Source organism: Alosa sapidissima, chromosome 20 (assembly GCF_018492685.1).
Source record: "Alosa sapidissima isolate fAloSap1 chromosome 20, fAloSap1.pri, whole genome shotgun sequence".
NCBI lineage: Eukaryota > Metazoa > Chordata > Actinopteri > Clupeiformes > Clupeidae > Alosa > Alosa sapidissima.
The window spans coordinates 12,890,458-12,909,384 of record NC_055976.1 but is presented as its reverse complement, the minus strand read 5'-3'; the positions used below and the strand labels follow the sequence as shown (position 1 = coordinate 12,909,384).

Below are 18,927 nucleotides of genomic sequence, written 5' to 3'. Positions count from 1 at the left end.
TCTGTCTGTTTGCACATGCCTGTGAGACGTTTCACTGAAACCAGAGCAAACAAGTCAGACAGAAATAACCTATAGATGTCACATACATCTTACTAAGGTTTTTGCAATGACAAATGTGTTTATGTTTCTAATTAAGAATGTGAAAGAAAGTCACAGGTTGAAATTGTACCCAATTTCAAACAACTGGGTGCTGGCCATGAGAATTAATCACAACATACTGTATGTTCAAGCTAAACTTTATCTATACTGACATGTTTTGCAAATGAAGACAAATAAGGCCTGAATCCACAGCAAAAAGTATATTTTTTATTTAGTACCATTTCATAAACATTTTCACAACATTAAATATCATAGAGCCATTTTCCTCACCAAGATTTACAGAGACTTCTGAATAACCAAACCAAACACTCTAAATACATTTTAATAGTAGGCCTACAATAGCACCAAGAGACCAGAGCTGTCACCTATCAGTTTGCCTGTCCAGAGTTCTGTGTTCCTACCATGGATGTGAACATCATTGTTTTTCTGAAATGTTTGAAACTTACAGACAGAAGTGCTTAATTGCCTAGTGTGATCATCTTCATGCCCAATTCTGAAATGTAATGGGAACTGCCAAAACTCAATGTCAACATAGTGTTCATTATGGTGATATGTGCTTTATTTATTTTTTTCACCTGTTGTGCCATAAAACAACATAAAGGCATTTATACACAGGAAATATGTTAAATTCCTTGTGCTTTTGGTTGGGGCCCCATCAACAATCAAGCCGAATTAATACTATCATTTACCATCCATGTTTATTGGAAGATGTTTAAAGAATTTTCCCTTCTTGTTTATCTGAAATCCATTATGTGGAATGTGCACAATTTGCTGGATTATTTATTTGTTTACATTCTTTGATAAATGAGGCCCCAGGTGCACTGTTCTATTCTTCTTCCTCTGACCCCAAAATGTCAACAGCTGAGTTTAAATCAAGATCCAAATCTTACATTTTTATTATTATCATTATTTTTATTTTTAAATGAAGACCTCTGCACCTTCATAGTGTCTACTGTTTGTTTTGTTTGTTTCACACAACAACCATTTTAGGAGTCTCCCTGATAAAACGACAGCCCCTCGGCAGCATGGACCCGCATGTGCCTGCGCAGAACATGCGTCTGCGTGAAGCTCCGACCGCAGTGCGCGCAGGTGAAAGGTCGTATGCCGGTGTGCACAGACAGGTGGATGTTGAGGTGTGTGCGCTGGGTGAAGCGCTTGCCGCACAGCTGGCAGCCGTAGGGCCTCTCGCCGGTGTGGATGCGCTGATGCCTCCGAAGGCTGTCGCGCAGCGAGAAGCGCTTGCCGCAGAAGCCACAGGCGTGCGGACGCAGCCCCGAGTGCACCACCAGGTGGCGCTTCAGCACATGCATGTGCGCAAAGCTGCGGCCGCACTGCGGGCAAACGTGTGGACGGGCTGCCGAGGGGCCTGACTGGGGTGGCGCCACACCCGCTGCTGGCATACCCCCACCAGCAACTGCTTGCAGGGCAAAGGTCAAGTCCGACGCTGCTTGGTAAAGGCACCTAGGTGAGACGTCTGGAGGAGGAGCATGCTCTGCCTGTCTGATACCACTCCCCTCTCCCTCTTGCTCCTGTTTTGGTCTTGTCTGATGTCCAGAGATGAAACTGCCTTGGTCCCCCAGGTTGCAGACCTCGTCATCCAGTTCATACTCTACCTCAGATGGAAATGCCATCTTATCTCTGAGATCAGCATAGGGCTGTGATGGAGAGAATGGCAGCTGTTGATGCTGCTGCTGCTGCTGCTCCAGTGGATGTTTATCATCATCTTTTCCAACCCGCTCACAACTCGGTTTATCCTCAGACTTCAGGGACAAACTGCTCTCTTCTCTGTGAGACTTGACAAATGGAGATCCTGATCTGGAGTCCTTCCGCAACCCCTGTCCTACAGTCTTTGGCCCTCCTACTTCATAGTGTCCCTCTGTTGGCCTTTCTGGTTGATAACTGTTGACCTGAGCAAGGTTTCTTTTAGCACTGTGATGCCTTGTATCAAACTCCCCATGGTTATGGGTAGATTCCTTTGCCAGACCTGTGCGATCTGATCTGTCTGTCCTGGCTGAATGCTCAGGTAGGCCTAAAGACCAATCTCCACCTGACAAAATAAAATGAACAAACAGTTTTAGTTACTATAGCCTCAGGCTATCCCAGTTTTCTATGATAAAGTAAGTTTCAGAGTGGCACACACACCAATAATGTTATTTCCAGCTGTCCTCTCCTCCCTCTCTCTTTGCAGACCATTCTGTTGTTCTTGTTTAATCGTGATGGACAGTTCCTGAGGTTCACTGAAGTCCACACACTGTGAAAGCATATAGTAGTTTCATTTACATCCATTTCCTAATCCAAATATGGTAAACTATCAAATCCATTACAACTGAACCATTTACTTTCTAAATCTAGGCTACACCAATCACTGGCCATTTCAAATCGTTTGGAGGAGCAACTTGCATTCGAGTTGTGCATTCTAGGCAACCTCATGGCAAGAATGTATTAATTTCCACGCACCTGAATACCAACAGATGTCAATGATCTCTCCCTTCCTCTTCTCACTGTTTCCAACTCTCTTTGCATTAATTGTAATTTCAACCTAAGGTCCTCGTTTTCTGATTTACTTCGAGAAATTTCGAAATGCAACACAGCAGCACCGTCATCCACTAATCTACAAATATCGGCCACTGCCGAATTTACAAGTATCTCCATGATTGATACTAATTTGCTCTGGAATAGAGCTGAATTCGACATTTTGTATCAGATTGTAACACTAGGCTGGGTAGCTAATATTGGCTAGTTACGTCAAAGCTGAATGCAGATCTTCAAATACGCTAACTTGACGCTTCTGAGAGTTCCTTGTCAAAAAGCGAGGACGTATTTAGTTCTTCGTTCAATATTGTAATTCATTTGATCATTGCCAAACCGTTGTTGTTTCTGTATTTGTTTACATCAGCTTGTCGGCTAAGTCACACACCAGCTAGCTATCCTGCTAGTAACATCATCGCTGCAAATGTAAAAGGCAAATGGCCAGCAGCTACTGTTAGCTGGCTAGCTGGTTTTGTTCGGTAATGCTAGCTGACTCCTACCCCAAGACCTGCTGTCACGCAGGTCTACACCATGACGAAACTATTGATGAAGTGCTGTTATGTATTTCTACGGCAACGGCAAACATGCTGTTTAACCACAAAAAACTGGTTGTCGTTGTCTTAGGGATTTAACACTGTATTTCATGATGGTGCTCCTCCGTAGTATTAGTTCTTATATTGTTGTCATTCAGGAAGTATTTGTAGGGGATGTAGCTCAGTGGTAGAGCGCATGCTTTGCATGTATGAGGCCCCGGGTTCAATCCCCGGCATCTCCACATTTTGCTGAGAGTAAATGTAACCAGTTGGTAAAAAAAGCTTCTAGATTTGAGGGAAAGAAATACCAGTAAGAAAGCAAGCCGATGTGTTAAGCCCACAATGTGCAATGTCAGCTCCATCAGATAATAATGAAGTGCAGGATCTCCTTGAAAGAAAGGCCATCTGGGATCAAAAATCCTCTTAGTCTAACAACTCTCATCAACAATTTTGCCATTCTGGATTATACTGTAATATTTTTTTCAGCTTCCTCTGTAAGAACAGACCACCAGTTTGGTGTGAGATAATTGATGTCCGTCAGCTTTTTTAACATAGGCCTATCAGTTTTATTTTTCTCAGTTTGAGTTAAACCACTCTTGGGACCTTGGGAGATTTACGGCCATCCTCTCTACTCTGCGGATTCATTAAGACAACTTGTGCATATCCTCTCAGTGGCCATACTGGCTCAGAGACAGCCCCGCAGCTCTTGAGGGAAAAAAATATAACAACGGGTGATTACCCAGCATTGACGTGTGCTTTGAGATAGGGTACAATAGCCTACCTCCTCCTCCGCACATCCTCATTTCACAAAAAAAAACAAGTCTTGGCGTTATCTGGTGACAATGATGACCTAAACATGTGATGAACTTCATTAACACGATGACTGAGACCCACAGTTCCTAAAGATGTCTGTTGTTGTGGTATATGTCCACTCCATGCTGACAATGCACCCCCTACCCCAGTGCGCTGCCAAGTTCTTGAAAACAGGATCTCAGTTGTCTGGGAGATGAGACAGAGTTCAGTTGATCCTTTGTGGTGCACTGACATTCTCCCAGCACACAAACCCCATTCACACATCTATTTCCTCCCTGTTTTGGAGCGCCTGAAACCGCAACTTGTGTTTCACCCCTCCAAACTGCTGCCCTGCTGCTCCTGTGCCCCCGACCTCTGACCTCAATCAAACACCACATTCATTTGGGTCAGGTCTGTCGTCAAGGCAATAGGGGAAGCAATGCCCCCTCATGGCTTTGTCATAAGGCCGTCCCTTGGTTCAGTCTTACTCACCATAGAAGCAAGCAGTGAGCGATGAGTGCACACTTGTGAACTTGAGTTAAATTTAGTTCAACAGAGGGCACAGCACTTGGGCTACTCTCCTGGTGGTATCTCTTCTCAGTTCACATCTGCATTGACAGGCAGTGTTGTGGTCAAGACACTGAACAGAACACTCAGGTCTTGAGTTTCACTGTACAGAGGAGGCCCACATGGCCCCGTGCACAGTCTTTAGCATGCTGCTTTCTCAATCACGCTGTCCCCAGAGATGCTCATTACCTTGCTGGGCTGGAGACATCAATACATCTGGAAATCTGCTTCTCTCTCCCAGACTCCCTCTCCCTCCCTCTCTCTCTCTCTTCGTCTTACTCTCACAGACTCTCTCTCTTTCTCTTACTCTGTCCCAGACTCCTTCCCTCCCTCTTTCTCCCTCTCTCTTTCTCTCTCTCTCTTTATCTCTCTCACTCACTCATTTATTCTCTCTGTCAATCTCTGTCATGTACAGTGTTGAGTTACAACAGGTGTTAATGCACTTACGTTTAGCCTTCTCTATCTCTTTTTAGCTGTTAAAATAAATACATTTGTGATAATCCAAATTTGATTAAATCATCAATGAATAATTTCTCATAACAAATTAGGTAGGTCTACGGAGTAAAATGTTTTGATTTTTTTTTTACATTCTCTAAAACAATGATGGTGCAATGAAACAGATACAGTGAAATGTCCAAATGTCCACTCAAATCTTTCTCTTTAATTTTATAAATCCTGTTGTTAAGAGGATTGCAACAAAATTACTGCTCTCTCCTTTTCTAACATACCCCCCCCCCTCCCATCTCTCTCCCTCTCCCACTTTCTCTCCTCTAATCCCTCAGTTGAAAGGTTTTAGTTACACATTTTATAGGTTGTTCCATGCGATATGCTGCCATTTTATTCCACCAAGGTTTATTCTGCTCATCATCTGCCCGGTCTATAGTTTTCCTTTAAACATCAAATGCATTTTGTTAATAATAAAACGAAAGATACAAATAGAAAAACACAGGATGAGGATGTAAATCACTGCGTGAGAGTGATGCTGAGAGAGAGAGAGAGTAAGAAGGAGAGGGGTTTCAAAATCTTCTTACAGGATGAAAAGAGGCTTTTTCTGCATTGATATCGTCTTTAGCAAGCACACACACACACACACACACACACGCACACACATACACACACACACACACACACACACACACACACAGTGACTAAGTAGACATGATGCATCTGGTGAGTGATACTGTGTGTGTGTGTGTGGCTGGCAGTGTTGAAGAGACCATTGTAAGAACACAGGGGTCACGGCGTTAGCGGGGTGGGGGGATTGAGAGGGTGGGAGGTGTGTGGGGGGAGGGGGAGGGGGAGGGGCAGATGAACGAGGGACACATCTGTTCATGGAAAGAGGGAGTTGGAGTAAAGAAGAGACAGCAGAGAGCAGAGGCACCGTGAAGGGAGAAGAGTGTGGTACGTGTATGTGCATCATACCTTTGAGATGATTTAAAACATGCTGATCAGTACTAGCCTACAAAATCTGTTTTAAATGTTCTTTCCCATAGGGAACAAGCGTATGTTTGTTTTGTGCGTATTAGATTAGAATGTGGTCACACACATGTCTCATGTCGTACAGCGGATTTGTGGTTTGCATGCACTGTGGGCCCATCTGTGTGATCTCTTCGCAAACATATGCACGAGCATCCATTAGTTTTCTGCTGGTTAACTTCACTTCTGAGGCAGCATTAGTTGTTTGCATGTTATAAATGTACCATTCAGAAGACTAACTTTTGTGCATGTTGTTAAATTTTTATATTCTTACAAATTGAATCCCTTTTATATTCTTGGAATTAGTGCTTTGTTATTGTCTGTTTTTTTATATCTATGTCTGTCTATGTTTGTATGTATGTGTGTGTGTGTGTGTCTGTGTGTGCGTGCGTGCATGCGTGCGTGCATGCGTGCATGTGTGTGTGTGTGTGCATGCCTTGGTGGGTGTGCAGAATACTCCTATTAATTTTTACTACCACACCGCTATTAATGATAGTTGTGAGGATGACCCGTAATTAAACCCATTACACACACACACACACACAGAGAGAGAGAGAGAGAGAGAGAGAGAGAGAGACAAACAAGTGCCTTGTTTTGTTACATACTTCTGTCTTTCTTTCCTTTTTTCCGACCTATACTCAGTTTCACCTGAACTGTATGCCTCCATTTTAATATGTGCTAATAGCATGTGTCTTTATGTCTTTGTGTTGTCTGTCCCGTCTCCCGTTTTATCACTACACTTTTACTCACAGTCCCCCTGGGGAGCTCTGAAGCCTCTCAGTTTAATTCCATTACTGTATAGCTCTTCGGTTCGTCCTTCTCTCACACACTCGTTCTTCTGTCCCTGTTCTCTGTGTCCCCCCATTCTCTCCAGCTCCACATAAACCAACGCTGCTAATTTAATTAAAGCTCCTCTCATCCTCTCCTCCTCCCCTACTCCTCCGGCACCCCACTTTGGTTTTCCCAGTGAAATGAAATGCATTGCCAGTGTCAGCCTCGTCGCCACATCTTATATGCTAATCCCATCTCCTTCCCGCTCTGATCCCACTAACACATCTCGCCTCTTATGCTAATTGTCTCTGCTCTGTCCCAAACATGCGTACACACAGGTTCATACACACAGACACACACTCACACATCCTCACATCTACAGTAGTGCATACACATATTGATACTACTTTTCCCCTTTCCCATCTGTCTGTTTTGAGTTGGTCTTATTGTTACACCAGTTACTGCAGAAATCTCAATTCAGGCATGTGTCATGTTCTGGAATCATAATCGTCATCTTCCTAAAATAATGGCACAAGTCATTTTTTGACAATTTTTGTTTTTATATTTTTTTGCCTAAATCATCATCATTCAATTTTTGGTCAACTTTTTTTGTCTTTTCTGAAAAACCTGAACAAATTACTTATGCCATTATTTTAGGAAGGTGACAATATCTTAGCTGTAGTGTTGCCAATTTCAAGTGGAAATGCAATTTCTATTTTTAATATTTGTAATGATTGGAAATATGCATTCAGAAATCAGTGTATGAACAGGAATTCGGTGAAGATATGCAACTAGAAATGTTTATAAATTCAACTAATCTACTTGCAGACCAAAGCAGTTTTGAAGACCTACATGTACATCACCTCCAAAAATGAGGACCTCAAGGCTTAAGTCTCGGAACTGAGGACATATTTAGCAATCTCTGCGCTGGACCCTCGCTCTGCTTCGAACCACCACACGCTTGTTTAGGAGGGACTATGTGTGCGGGATGAGGGTCCACTTGTGGAGCGTCCTTGTCCTGTGTGTGTGTGAGCCTGTGTGTGCCGCGTCCCTCGCCGCTGCCACCACCGCCACCACCACCACCACCCTGCCACTGCCATCCTCGTCTGGAGGCACCTCTCATCAGCCATCAGCCACGCCAACTGAGGACGAGAGCACTCAGTTAGTGGTGAGGGAACGAGGGGGGTGTCCTTGAGCATGAGTGTATTGTGTTGGCCTGCATGTGTTTGCATGCTACATGCAATGCAATGATGAACATTGTCTGTGTGAGTGTGTATGTGAGTGGGCATGTGTGTGTATGAGTGGGCATGTGTGTGTGTGTGTGTGTGTGTGTGTGTGTGTGTGTGTGTGTGTGTGTGTGTGTGTGTGTGTCTGTGTGTGTGTGTGTGTGTGTGTGTGTGTGTGTGTGTGTGTGTTAGTTTGTGTGTGTCTGCATGTGTGTGTTATAACAGAGGGAATTGTGGGTAACCATGTACAGCAAAACAACAGGTGGAAGTGAAGCAGGATAATTAGTTTGATCTTTAAACAAAGACATGACTTTAGCGAGCTTATCATCGTCTGATGTTTGAGACATAACATGAGCAGCACACTGATTGTGTCCTATTAATGTATTATTGTTAGTGAAGAATGCTATTAAAATTGTCTCCTTAATTCCAAATGGAGACACAGTTGACCGAGTAGATTCCAGTGTAGTTAAGTACACCAAAAGAATGACATACAGAAAACCACTAAAATCTAACATTAGTTATAAAAAACATTCTAAATAAAGATCATTAATGCATTAAAATCTGATGCCTAATATGGCGGCAATTCCTTCTTTTCTCAACTCGTTCAGATAATGAATTTACAGTATATACATGCTAGGAACATATGACTACTGATCTATTTAAATCCATCATCATATTTATGAATTCATCTCAACACAGGATTGGCTGTCAAAGTATGGATACCTCCCACCTTCGGACACCTCTACTGGTCAGCTCCAGACATGGTCAGCTGTCACTCAGGCTGTGAAGGCCATGCAGAAATATGCTGGTCTGGAGGAGACAGGGATTGCTGGTGAGAAGTCTAAAAAACACGTGGTCCAGCTATTTTTTTAATCATTGTTTATTTAATAAATATTAATTCATTCTTCTGTTGCTGTTTTGCTTTCATAAACACACACACACACACACTCAGATGACGAAACTGTCCGCCTGATGCACACCCCTCGGTGCTCCCTTCCTGATGAGGACAGGACAGCCAATCAGCCCGCAGGCATCCATGTTAAGGGGCGTGGCCACAGGATGAAGAGGGCAGCGGTCTCCTGGGCACGGCGCAATATCAACTGGAGGTACGCACAGTATACGGAGTGCCAGTTACACAATTTAAGTTATTTCACTTATTTCCTTTTTCATGCAACCTCTTTCTCTGTCAATTATAAGTTATCAATAACAGCTATCAAACATATCTTGTGAAGTTTCTTATTCAACATATTCATGGTTCTATATCTATTAGTAGATATCAACATGTGCCAGTTTTTGTTTGTGTTTTCTCGGGATTTGACTCTCATGTGTTGTCTCATATTTGTCAGGTTGAGCTCATACCCCAGCTCCTCTGCTCTGTCCCATGAAACAATCCGCTCCCTGGTGTTCTACGCCCTAAGGGTTTGGGCGGAACCAACCACTCTGGAGTTCCATGAGGTCAGTCCCCATGCGTTCCCTAAGACATACAGCAGCTTCTCTGTCTATGTCACATTTCTTTTGGCCATTTATTTATGAACACACTGTGCACACACTCTCATGTTACATTTCATTGTCAGTATGGACCCTTTCAAGAGAGTTCCATTATCAGCATCATAGTTGGCCCCACAAGACTTCCTTTTGAACATTCCATATGTTATCTTAATGCAGAGGAAGTAGATTGGGGCCCAAATAGAATGTTCAAGCATTGTTTTTGTTTACCTTGTTGAAAGGGTCTATAGCTGTTAGAGATTAAGGATTAAGGATTAAGACCTCACTTGATTGTCATCTTCACAATGCATGCATGGATTGAATGAATCTGACTTCAAGTTCCTCACTGCTTGCCCCAGGTAGGAGGTCCCGAGGCAGCAGATCTTCAGGTGGACTTCCTTTATGGTCCCCATGGTGACGGGTACCCTTTCGATGGGACAGGGGGTGCTGTGGGCCACGCCTTTTATCCGTCTGACCCCGACAGGGCCGGAGGAGTGCACCTGGACGCAGAGGAGGAGTGGGCTTTCAGGCAGCCAGGTTAGAGGCTGTTGCACTCGCATACATAGAGACATAAACACAAAAGCACACACACAACACAAATACATGCATGCACTCTTTGTACGGTACGTATTCACATGCACATACTCAGTCTCTCACTTTCTCCCTCCCTCTTTCCCTCTCTCTCTCTTTCGCACACTATGTGTGTGTGTGTGTGTGTGTTTGTGTGTGTGTGTGTAGCTTCAGAAGGCACAGACCTGTTCACCGTGCTGATTCATGAGCTGGGGCACGCACTGGGCATGTCCCACTCCTCTGCGCGTCGCTCTGTCATGAGGCCCTACTACCAGGGGCCCCTGGGGGACCCACTACACTTCAGACTGGGAGCCCCGGACCTGGAGCAGATCACTTCCCTCTATGGTCAGTGTGTGTGTGTGTGTGTGTGTGTGTGTGTGTGTGTGTCTGTGTGTGTACGTGTATGTGTGTATGTGTGTCAGAGAGAGACTCTTCGTGCATGCATGTTTTTTTTTTGTAAAGGAGCAAAAGTTGACTTATCTAGTAGTTAAAAATAGCTTACTCTAGGGTGCAATTGTTTTGGATTGATAAGGTAAAAAAGATAAGGTATTCTAGTTTATAATAATATGTAGTAGCTAGTATTTAAGCACTACCCTAGTTCAACTTAAAAAGAGCTCTGATCAAATGCTACAGAAGAGGAAGGGCGGAGAGTGAATGCTGTGCGTAATTTCTCAGAAATAATGATGAATCTGTACATTTGCTTTTTTCAATTGGTATTTTATAATTCCATGGTATTCTACGACTTTCACATACAGTAAGTGATGGCTCAAGAGAGGATTATTGTGCAAGTCAAGTTAGAATTTTCCTGGCAATTCTCTGTAATCAAGTTTCTTCACTTAACTGAGATCATCTCCTCTCTGCACTCCCTTTCTCTGTCAGATGTTATATTTAACCATTTAGCATACCATTTGAAAATTTTTGAACATGGGGGGGGGGGGCATGTACCCTCAAAGTATATTATGATTACGGCTTTATAGTAGGCTATAGTATAACATAGTATGTACCAATGTATGTGTTTGTGCAGCCATTCGCTTCATAATAAAACTCTTCATTTGTGTTTGATCAGGGAAGAGGAGTAATGACCTACCACCAGATGACACCAATGAGGCACGAGAACCTTTGCTGAGACATCCAAGCAAACACACACACAACCACCACCACAGACACACACATGGACACTGGCATAGGTACAGAGAAATTGTTTATTTAGTTCAGACTTTAGTTCAGAATTTCCTGTAGGTGACCAGATGAAACAAGGCCCTAATAACGCTAAGTAATGAACATATTCTGTAAATTACCATGGTAAAAATCAGCTAAACTGTGTTAAAGCAAGTGAAATGTTGATGTTGGAGATAGCTACTACTACTACAAAGTGACTGTTGGTTAACTTTTTCTATATCTTTCTCTTTCAATTACAGCCATGATGACATTGATCGCTGTAACACAAGTTTTGATGCAGTGGCAAAGATTCGAGGAGAAATTTTTTTTTTCAAAGGTGAAGTTTTCATTTTTCATTGTGTTTGTGTGTGTATTTATGTGTGTGTGTGTGTATGTGTGTGTGTGTGAATTTGTAACTTTTGCGGTCATGACAGGACTGGTGCTGGTGCATTAATCAGACTCTGTCCATCTGGTCATCTCCCATACCTCCTTCATGTTTTCTCCCATTGCTTTTGCCCTTCCTATCTTTCTCACACATCCTCAACCCCCTCCTCCCCTAATGATCATATTGTGTTTTATGGGTGCTTTAACTGTCCTCTGTCTAAGCCAGTCTTCTGTCTTTTTCAGTCCTTTGTCTGAGCCTGTCTTCTGTCTGGGGCCAAATCCTAATCAATCACCTTGATATGGCAGCAGAGTATTGAATCTTGAATGTTGAATCTTGACTCTCTTTCCTCCTCCCTTCTTCCCCCTTCTCCTCCTCTCCCTCTATTCCTCGACCCCGTCCTTCATCCTCTGATAATCATGATCTGTGTCGCTCTCCCTCTCCTGCTCTCTGTGCCTCTGTTGCCCATCTCAGGTCTAAGCATGTGGAGGGTGAGTCGTGGGGGTCTGGTGTCGGGCAGGGCCGTGTCAGTGCGGCGGCTATGGGGGGCTCTCCCTCCCACCCTCACCTCGGTCAGCGCTGTGCTGGAGAGACACTCAGACCACAGCATTGTCTTCATCAGTGGTGAGACACACTCTATTTCTCTTCTTCTTTCACTCTCTCTATGCATGTGTGTGTGTGTGTGTGTGTGTGTGTGTGTGTGTGTGTGTCTTTCTAGTTTATGGGTCTTATTTTGCATACCTGACCAAATATTCAAAAAACTTGTGCAACATTTACATGTCTGTTCTGCTTTCTGGGTATGCCTTTATGTGGCTTTATTACCATGGCTCCATGTAAGCATGTAAACAATATTCAAACTAAAACAACTAGACTCACAACAGGCATGCCCAGAAAGCAAAACAGACATGCAAATGTTGTGCACCCAAGTTTCTGGAATATTTGCTCGACTTATTTTCTATACCAATGCACATTTACCCATCCATCCCGCCCCGTCCAGTCCAGTGTTGACTCCATGGATATGGCCTTGTAGTGGACAGTGAGTGAACCTCCATGGCTAAAGCCCTCAGTGCTGGGATGTGGGCCCAGGTGCCTACAAGGTCACAGTTGATTAAAGAGATGAGAGGGGGGCTACTCTATTTCTTCTTTCTTTCGTGGAACCCTCCAACCACTCTGTCATAAACCTAAATCATTCAATTTAAGCAATAAACAGAGACATACTAAACACATACAAGCAAAGAAACACATCACACGGTGTAGTTGGCGCCATACTTTCAAGTCCTGCGTGCATGAGTGAGCTGGGCTGTTTTGGTAATGGTTTTGTCTCTCTTCTCTTGTGTTGTCATGCAAGACTCACAGGTCTGGCTCTTCAAGGAGCTCTCCCTGCAGGAAGGCTACCCTCGGCCCGCGTCCGATCTCACCTCATCAGGAGAGGGCTCCTCCGCCGGGAGGCAGGGGCTGCTGTGGCACCAGAAGGAAGGAGCTGTGTGGGGGGACATGCCAGGAGAGATAGAACAGGACACAGGAAGAGAGGGAGGAGGAGAGGGAGGAGGAGAGGAGGAGGAGAGTGAGACGTGGAGAGAGCTGATCCGAGGAGGGGTGAATGGAATTATCACAGAAGACGACGGTAAGACCAGGGAGGAGGGTGTGTGTGTGTGTGTGTGTGTGTGCATCTGTGTTGTTCTACCAAAAATCGACAACAACTGAAGCCAATCTTAAAGACCTTGAAAGTCTCATGGAGCCAGGGGCTGGGTGGGGGGTTTGAAACATGCCAAGATGTTGTTTCTATTTTGACAGGTTAGCCATAATATTTAAGGAGAGCACACAATTCTTAGCGATATCCCTTACATATGGCCTCATTTTCTGCAACAACCAATTAAAAATCATGCCTGTCGCCCACACAAACCACGCTTAACTCATTGAGTGCCAAAAACGTAAATGTAAAACAAAAACACTCTAACACACCTTATATGTGATTTTGGGAACTCTGTGATGAATGGAAATGAAATATATGATGATCGAAAACTCATGAAAACGCACAATCTGGACATTTTATCTGGACTCGGTTGCCGCTTTGGGTCGAATCAGTGACACATGCACGTCAGCTCAAAATCAGGCCATTTTCGTGGGTCTATCACTAGGTGGCAGTCTCACCAGGTCTCGCTAGGTCACTTTCCGGAAACTTTACAGGCAACACTTCATATTTCATGAAAGACGTTATATCTCCATTTCTAGAAAAAAAAACAGCGATTTTGATGAAAACTAGCCACTGTTTAGCTTGGGATTTCTCAGGAACAGAGGCGTGTAGAAATACACGGTTTGCACCCACTGAGAGCTTAAAGTCTCACCTTTCAAACGAGCCATTGTATGTGTTCATAGCTATAACACAGAATATGCTGTGGCTGTACAAAAATCATCAACAATGGTCTAGATTGCTGGCACTCTAGGACAAAGCTTCCGAAAACAGCTTGGCATTTTAATCATTTAATTTTCACTGTACTTGTTTTAGGATCTACGTACCTCTTCAAAGAAAGCTCCTATTGGAAGTTCACCTACCCAGGCTCCGCCCCTGAGGTGGGTTATCCACGCTCTCTGGCCACTGATTGGCTGGACTGCCCTGCTCCGTCCTCAACACTCCACAACCAGGACGACCTCTCCCTGACCCTGCCCGGCGACCGGCAGGAGTTCCGTGAGCGGCATGAGGAACGTGGGGCCTCTGTGGAGGAGGTGGACAATAGAGACAGCGCTGATCAGATCCGACTGAGGGGCAGACACAGACACAAGGGCAGCCACTCGGACAGAGACTTGACCAGAGATAGCCCGCTCTACTGGACCTGTCCTTGCTTGAACAGGGCACCAGGGCGCGCTGCAACACTGCAAATGATGATCCAGAACCTCCTCTGGGTGCTATGCGTTGTCACTCTCGTCTAGTGATGGCCAGGCTGACCTTAATGTATTTATGGGAGAGTGACGCCTTGTGTAATTTTCCGTATCTCTCTCTGGTTTCACACAAATGTTCAGAAACACATGAAATATTTGCATTTTTCAACTCCCCCCCCCCCCCACCACCCAACCATTAGAACCATGAAATCATTTCTCCAGTTTATATCAATATTTATTTATTAGTAAGCCCTGGATTTACTGTAAACATATACACATGTCTCATGTAAATAAAAAAAAAATCTCTTTAATATTACTGTTTATTATAATAAGACCCTCAGTGTGTCATACTTATTTGCACACATACCGATGCAGACTGTGAAAATATAGACATATGATATATACATCGCCCTATTAGTTTATGAATGAAAATAAAGCCCAACATTTGTTCATTCCCAACATTTAAAACATTTACAGAAGGCATGTGCCATGTTTTGAGTGTAGAAATGAATTCATTAGCTCTGCAGTCAATTGTCACTGCAGGTGTGTATTGGGTCACAGGTAGTCTGGGATGCAACAGAACCTCTAGGGAGGCTCGGGGTCTTTCAGATTAAAGGAAATTTTGCATTTCATTTGGAAATCAAGGTCTTTGAGTCTGGAGGAAGAGTAGAGAGGCACAAAATCCAAGTTCCTTCTAGTCTAGTGTGAAGTTTCTAGCCTAGAAATCTAGGCGCACCCTAGCGGCAGCAAATGTAATTCAGCAAATGTATATCACATCGTGTATAGAGACGTTACAGTAGGCGTAGGGTTGCCAACTTTTTGATATGAAAATAAGGAACAAGGGGGTGGGGGTGGCACACCTCAGTACACCTGCCTACACTTCAGTCAGTAGAAGGGGGGGGGGGGCGGTATGGATATAGGCTATGTGACTTAGATACATGATTTAACTGATTTCTTCATAAGTCATGAAAAATAGCTACACATGATTGGTGTGTAATAACAACCACAGTAAATCAAAAACAAACCATCATGACAATCAAAACAAGAGCTAGTAAATCAAAAGAATATATTTGGTCCACCTTTTCAGATTATCAACCAATTTAGAGGCATCAGGACATAAATCACATATAAAAATTTAGCCAGTAATAGGTAAAAGTTCTGAATCCAATACTCTCACCACTCTCACTGGCTCGTATCGGGACATTTCTCCTCCACATAAAATTAGAGAAAAACTTTCAGTGACTGAAACTCTCTCTACACAGGAAACCACTGTTGTACTGGTCCCCGCTGTGTCTCCTACCTACTCTGGCTGACTGTCTAACCAATGTCACGTATGATTTTGGTTTGCACGTAGCTGAAAGTACATTCACATATGCTGCCTGACAGATGTCACGTACATCATTCTCAGAAACTGTTTAAATGTGAGTACAGTGACATTGTCATCTCTCATGGCTCTTGTGCTGCTGCCTGCAGCAAAAGCTGTGATATCTCAGGAAGTGGGATATCTGTCAAAACAAGATAGGCCTACATGCTAGCCTACTATCAGCGTAAGCTACGTCGTGACTCACAGTAGCTGTAACGAAAAGTGGATTCTCTGTTGGGATAGTGATGACAGACAAACCGAGAGGGGTAAATGACAGCAGCAAGGTTTCGCATTATCTAATAATCGTGTATTCTTTGTTCATAGTCTAACATATTGTAACAAACTGGAATGTTTGTCTCAGAATGGTTTTTATTGGTTTAACACACCAAAACACACGAAAACATAATGCCGGGCCAGACCCAGCCCTTATGCCCCAGCACTTATGCCCCAGCACTGAACATCTGCCCTAGGCTGCATGCAAACACACACTAGCCAAACCTGGCTCTTAACACTCCAACTCACTGTAGAACATAAACACGACAGACATGACAGACATGATATACCCGCGTTTTTCGGATGCCCATGCGCTGGCAAACCTCAGTGAACACCTCTGCCTCGAAATTCCGCCCTTGGTCGCTGTGGAGCTCTTCCGGTGCCCCGAACCGGCAGAACATCTCAGTGACCAGTCTGTCTGCTGTCGTCTGGGCGCTCTGATCTGGCACTGCATATGCCTCAGGCCACTTAGTGTAATAGTCCATGGCTACGAGCACGTAGCGATTTCCCTGCTCTGTGACTGGCAGTGGGCCCATGACATCGACAGCTACCCGCTCCATGGGAGCCCCGACTGAATATTGCTGCAGCGGAGCGTGCAAGCGTCGTGTGGGGCCCTTCTTTGCTGTGCAGGTGTGTGTGGCGTCGGCTGAGTGTGGCGTCCTCTGATTGTGCCTTCCAGATCTCCTCTCTTGACATCACGTCCACCGGCGCCTGTGCGTCCGTGGCCCCGGCTGCCACTCTGCAGTGCTGCGTTGTAGCGTTGGGCTGCGGTGGGCTGTCTCTGGTCTCTTGATCGCTGTAGCTGACAGTGGAAGGCGGCGAGACGACCTCGGGGTGCTGCTGGCGAGGGTTGACTCTCTCGCTGGCGTGAAGCTGGCGAGTGGTGGCTCTCTTGTTGGCGCGGCGCTGGCGAGCGGTGAGTCTCTCGCTGGCGTGACGCTGGTGAGCGGTGAGTCTCTCGCTGGCTTGCTGCTGGCGAGCGTTGAAAGCAGCAGCTCTCTCTCTCTCTGCCAGTGGTGATGCAGCCTGTAGCCGACGAGCGGGCTCCGGTTGAGCCGTGGCCAGGCTCCTCTCCTCCCTCCGGTGGCTGTGCTGGCACTGGTCTGCTGCACACGGACGCCTGGACAGAGCGTCCGCGTTGCCGTGAAGGCGACCCGCCCGGTGTTGAATCTCCATGTCGTAGTCCCGGAGCGCCTTCAGCCAGCGAGCCAGCTGGCCCTCTGGTTCTTTGAAGTTCAGCAGCCAGGTGAGTGACGCGTGGTCCGTTCTCAGCAGGAACCATTTGCCGTAGAGGTAGGTTTGGAAATGGCGCACTGCCATCACCACAGCCAACACTTCTCTGGCACCGGTGAAGTCTGTTGCATGACACAGGATGTCGTCCAGGTAAACCACGCAGCATGTTCGTGGAATGCCCACCAGGACACGCTCCATCAGCCGCTCGAAGTTCAGTCCACATAGTGTCCTCTTGTTTGGCAGAGCCGGCCCAGCCGTATGCAGTCCATAGCCAGGGAGGTAGTGAAACTCCCTCCCGCCGTGCCACCTCCTTCTAGTTTGACTGGGGCGCGATGTGTCCCGGCTCGCCACACCGGTAGCATCAGTCTTCGCTGGCCGGCCTCTTCCACTCGCGTGGGCGGCGTTGTGGTGGTTGTACTGTGGTCTGTCGCGTCGTCTCCAACTCCTCCCCGTCTTCTTCCATCGATGTCTGGCGTACACAATGCCTCGACTCCACAATGCCTCGATGTTTTCCACCCGTTCGGCCTCTGCGAGCGCCGCGGACAGCGAGCAGTGGGCACTCAGGCGTTCTCCCAGCCGCTCCGGGTGGATGCCTTGCACAAACGCTTCCAGTGCCATCACTTCATGTAGACTCTGGCTGTACGTTGGGTAGCCCCGCCGGGCATTGTACAATTGTCTACAGTTTCATATTGTTTAACTTGGCCTGCGCAATACAGTTTATCCATATCGCACCGCATTATGATGTCATGTCAGTGACCAACAGTGTTGGGAGTAACGAGGTACAAAAGTAATGTAATTACTGTAATATATTGCTTTTTGCTGTAACGCGGTAATGTAAGGCATTACAAAAAACAATTGGGTACACTCTTAAAAGTGCTGGGTTATTATTTTAACTAAAGCACTGGGTTAATAACATTTTTACTTTTTATTGGGTTATCATAACCCATGCTGGGTTATTGTTAAGACCCAGGTGCTGGGTTAGTGGCTGAGAGCACAAAAAATCATGTAATGCACCCAGTGCCTGGGTAATTTTAACCCTGTCATTGGTCATTATAATATAGTCTTAACAATCGCAAAGACATGAAGACAACAGTCTTGTACCCCTGGAACAGTGTTCTAGAATATTTGATTGCAACCGTTGGTCCTCCACATCAAGCGACAAGCCGGCAGTGAAAGCTCGAAGGTATGTTGAACTTGTGTAAAATCCGTATGCCACAATTTATATGATGATGTATGATATGATATTTGGTAGAATGCATAGACTAATCCGGTGTAGGCTAACTTTTTGAAGATAGTAACGTTATATTAAGGTTAACATTAACAGTGACGTTAACGTTGCTACACAAGCTATTTTTCAAGCTATTTGGTTATGTTAGCTGCTAACGTTAGCTGCTAACTTGCATACTGTAGGCCAACTGGCTAACTTAGGATAACACATAAGTAAACTCATTGTAGAAGTGTTTTTAATCAGATACTGTATTCTATGACGTCTGTTGTGGTTAGAAAGTGCTTTAACGGGATGTGTTTTCAGCAAACGTTAGGTAGGTAGAAGCTAGCTAGTTAGCGTTAACGTTAGCTTGCCACTTCGCTGGC

General features: G+C 45.0%; 3 protein-coding genes and 1 non-coding gene across 6 annotated transcripts; 2 read left to right on the top strand and 2 right to left on the bottom strand.

The window, feature by feature from the left end:
- Positions 1-284: 284 nt before the first annotated feature.
- Positions 285-3,281, bottom strand: LOC121694865 (zinc finger and SCAN domain-containing protein 12-like). The gene is made up of 3 exons (XM_042075240.1): positions 2,557-3,281; positions 2,242-2,350; positions 285-2,146 (listed from the first exon to the last, which is right to left on the bottom strand). The coding sequence occupies exons 1-3, from the start codon at positions 2,791-2,793 to the stop codon at positions 1,086-1,088; spliced, it is 1,407 nt and encodes a 468-aa protein (XP_041931174.1). The 5' UTR covers positions 2,794-3,281; the 3' UTR covers positions 285-1,085.
- A 50-nt stretch (positions 3,282-3,331) lies between these two features.
- Positions 3,332-3,403, top strand: trnaa-ugc. The gene has a single exon. It is a non-coding gene; the product is annotated as a tRNA-Ala (tRNA).
- A 2,437-nt stretch (positions 3,404-5,840) lies between these two features.
- On the top strand, positions 5,841-14,739 carry mmp17b (matrix metallopeptidase 17b). Its single transcript, XM_042074374.1, has 12 exons — positions 5,841-5,921; positions 7,596-7,935; positions 8,693-8,825; positions 8,946-9,099; positions 9,340-9,448; positions 9,838-10,015; positions 10,217-10,393; positions 11,115-11,235; positions 11,467-11,543; positions 12,063-12,212; positions 12,937-13,212; positions 14,095-14,739. The coding sequence occupies exons 2-12, from the start codon at positions 7,756-7,758 to the stop codon at positions 14,514-14,516; spliced, it is 1,977 nt and encodes a 658-aa protein (XP_041930308.1). The 5' UTR covers positions 5,841-5,921; positions 7,596-7,755; the 3' UTR covers positions 14,517-14,739.
- On the bottom strand, positions 12,061-18,003 carry LOC121694287. Of its 3 annotated transcripts, none has more exons than XM_042074377.1 (4): positions 16,392-18,003; positions 14,106-14,301; positions 12,858-13,068; positions 12,061-12,678 (listed from the first exon to the last, which is right to left on the bottom strand). In XM_042074377.1, the coding sequence occupies exon 1, from the start codon at positions 17,950-17,952 to the stop codon at positions 16,570-16,572; it is 1,383 nt and encodes a 460-aa protein (XP_041930311.1). In that variant the 5' UTR covers positions 17,953-18,003; the 3' UTR covers positions 12,061-12,678; positions 12,858-13,068; positions 14,106-14,301; positions 16,392-16,569. The 3 variants fall into 3 exon arrangements, with proteins under 3 accessions (XP_041930311.1, XP_041930312.1, XP_041930313.1); XM_042074378.1 differs by having other exon boundaries at positions 12,943-13,068; XM_042074379.1 differs by having other exon boundaries at positions 14,142-14,301.
- Positions 18,004-18,927: the final 924 nt, after the last annotated feature.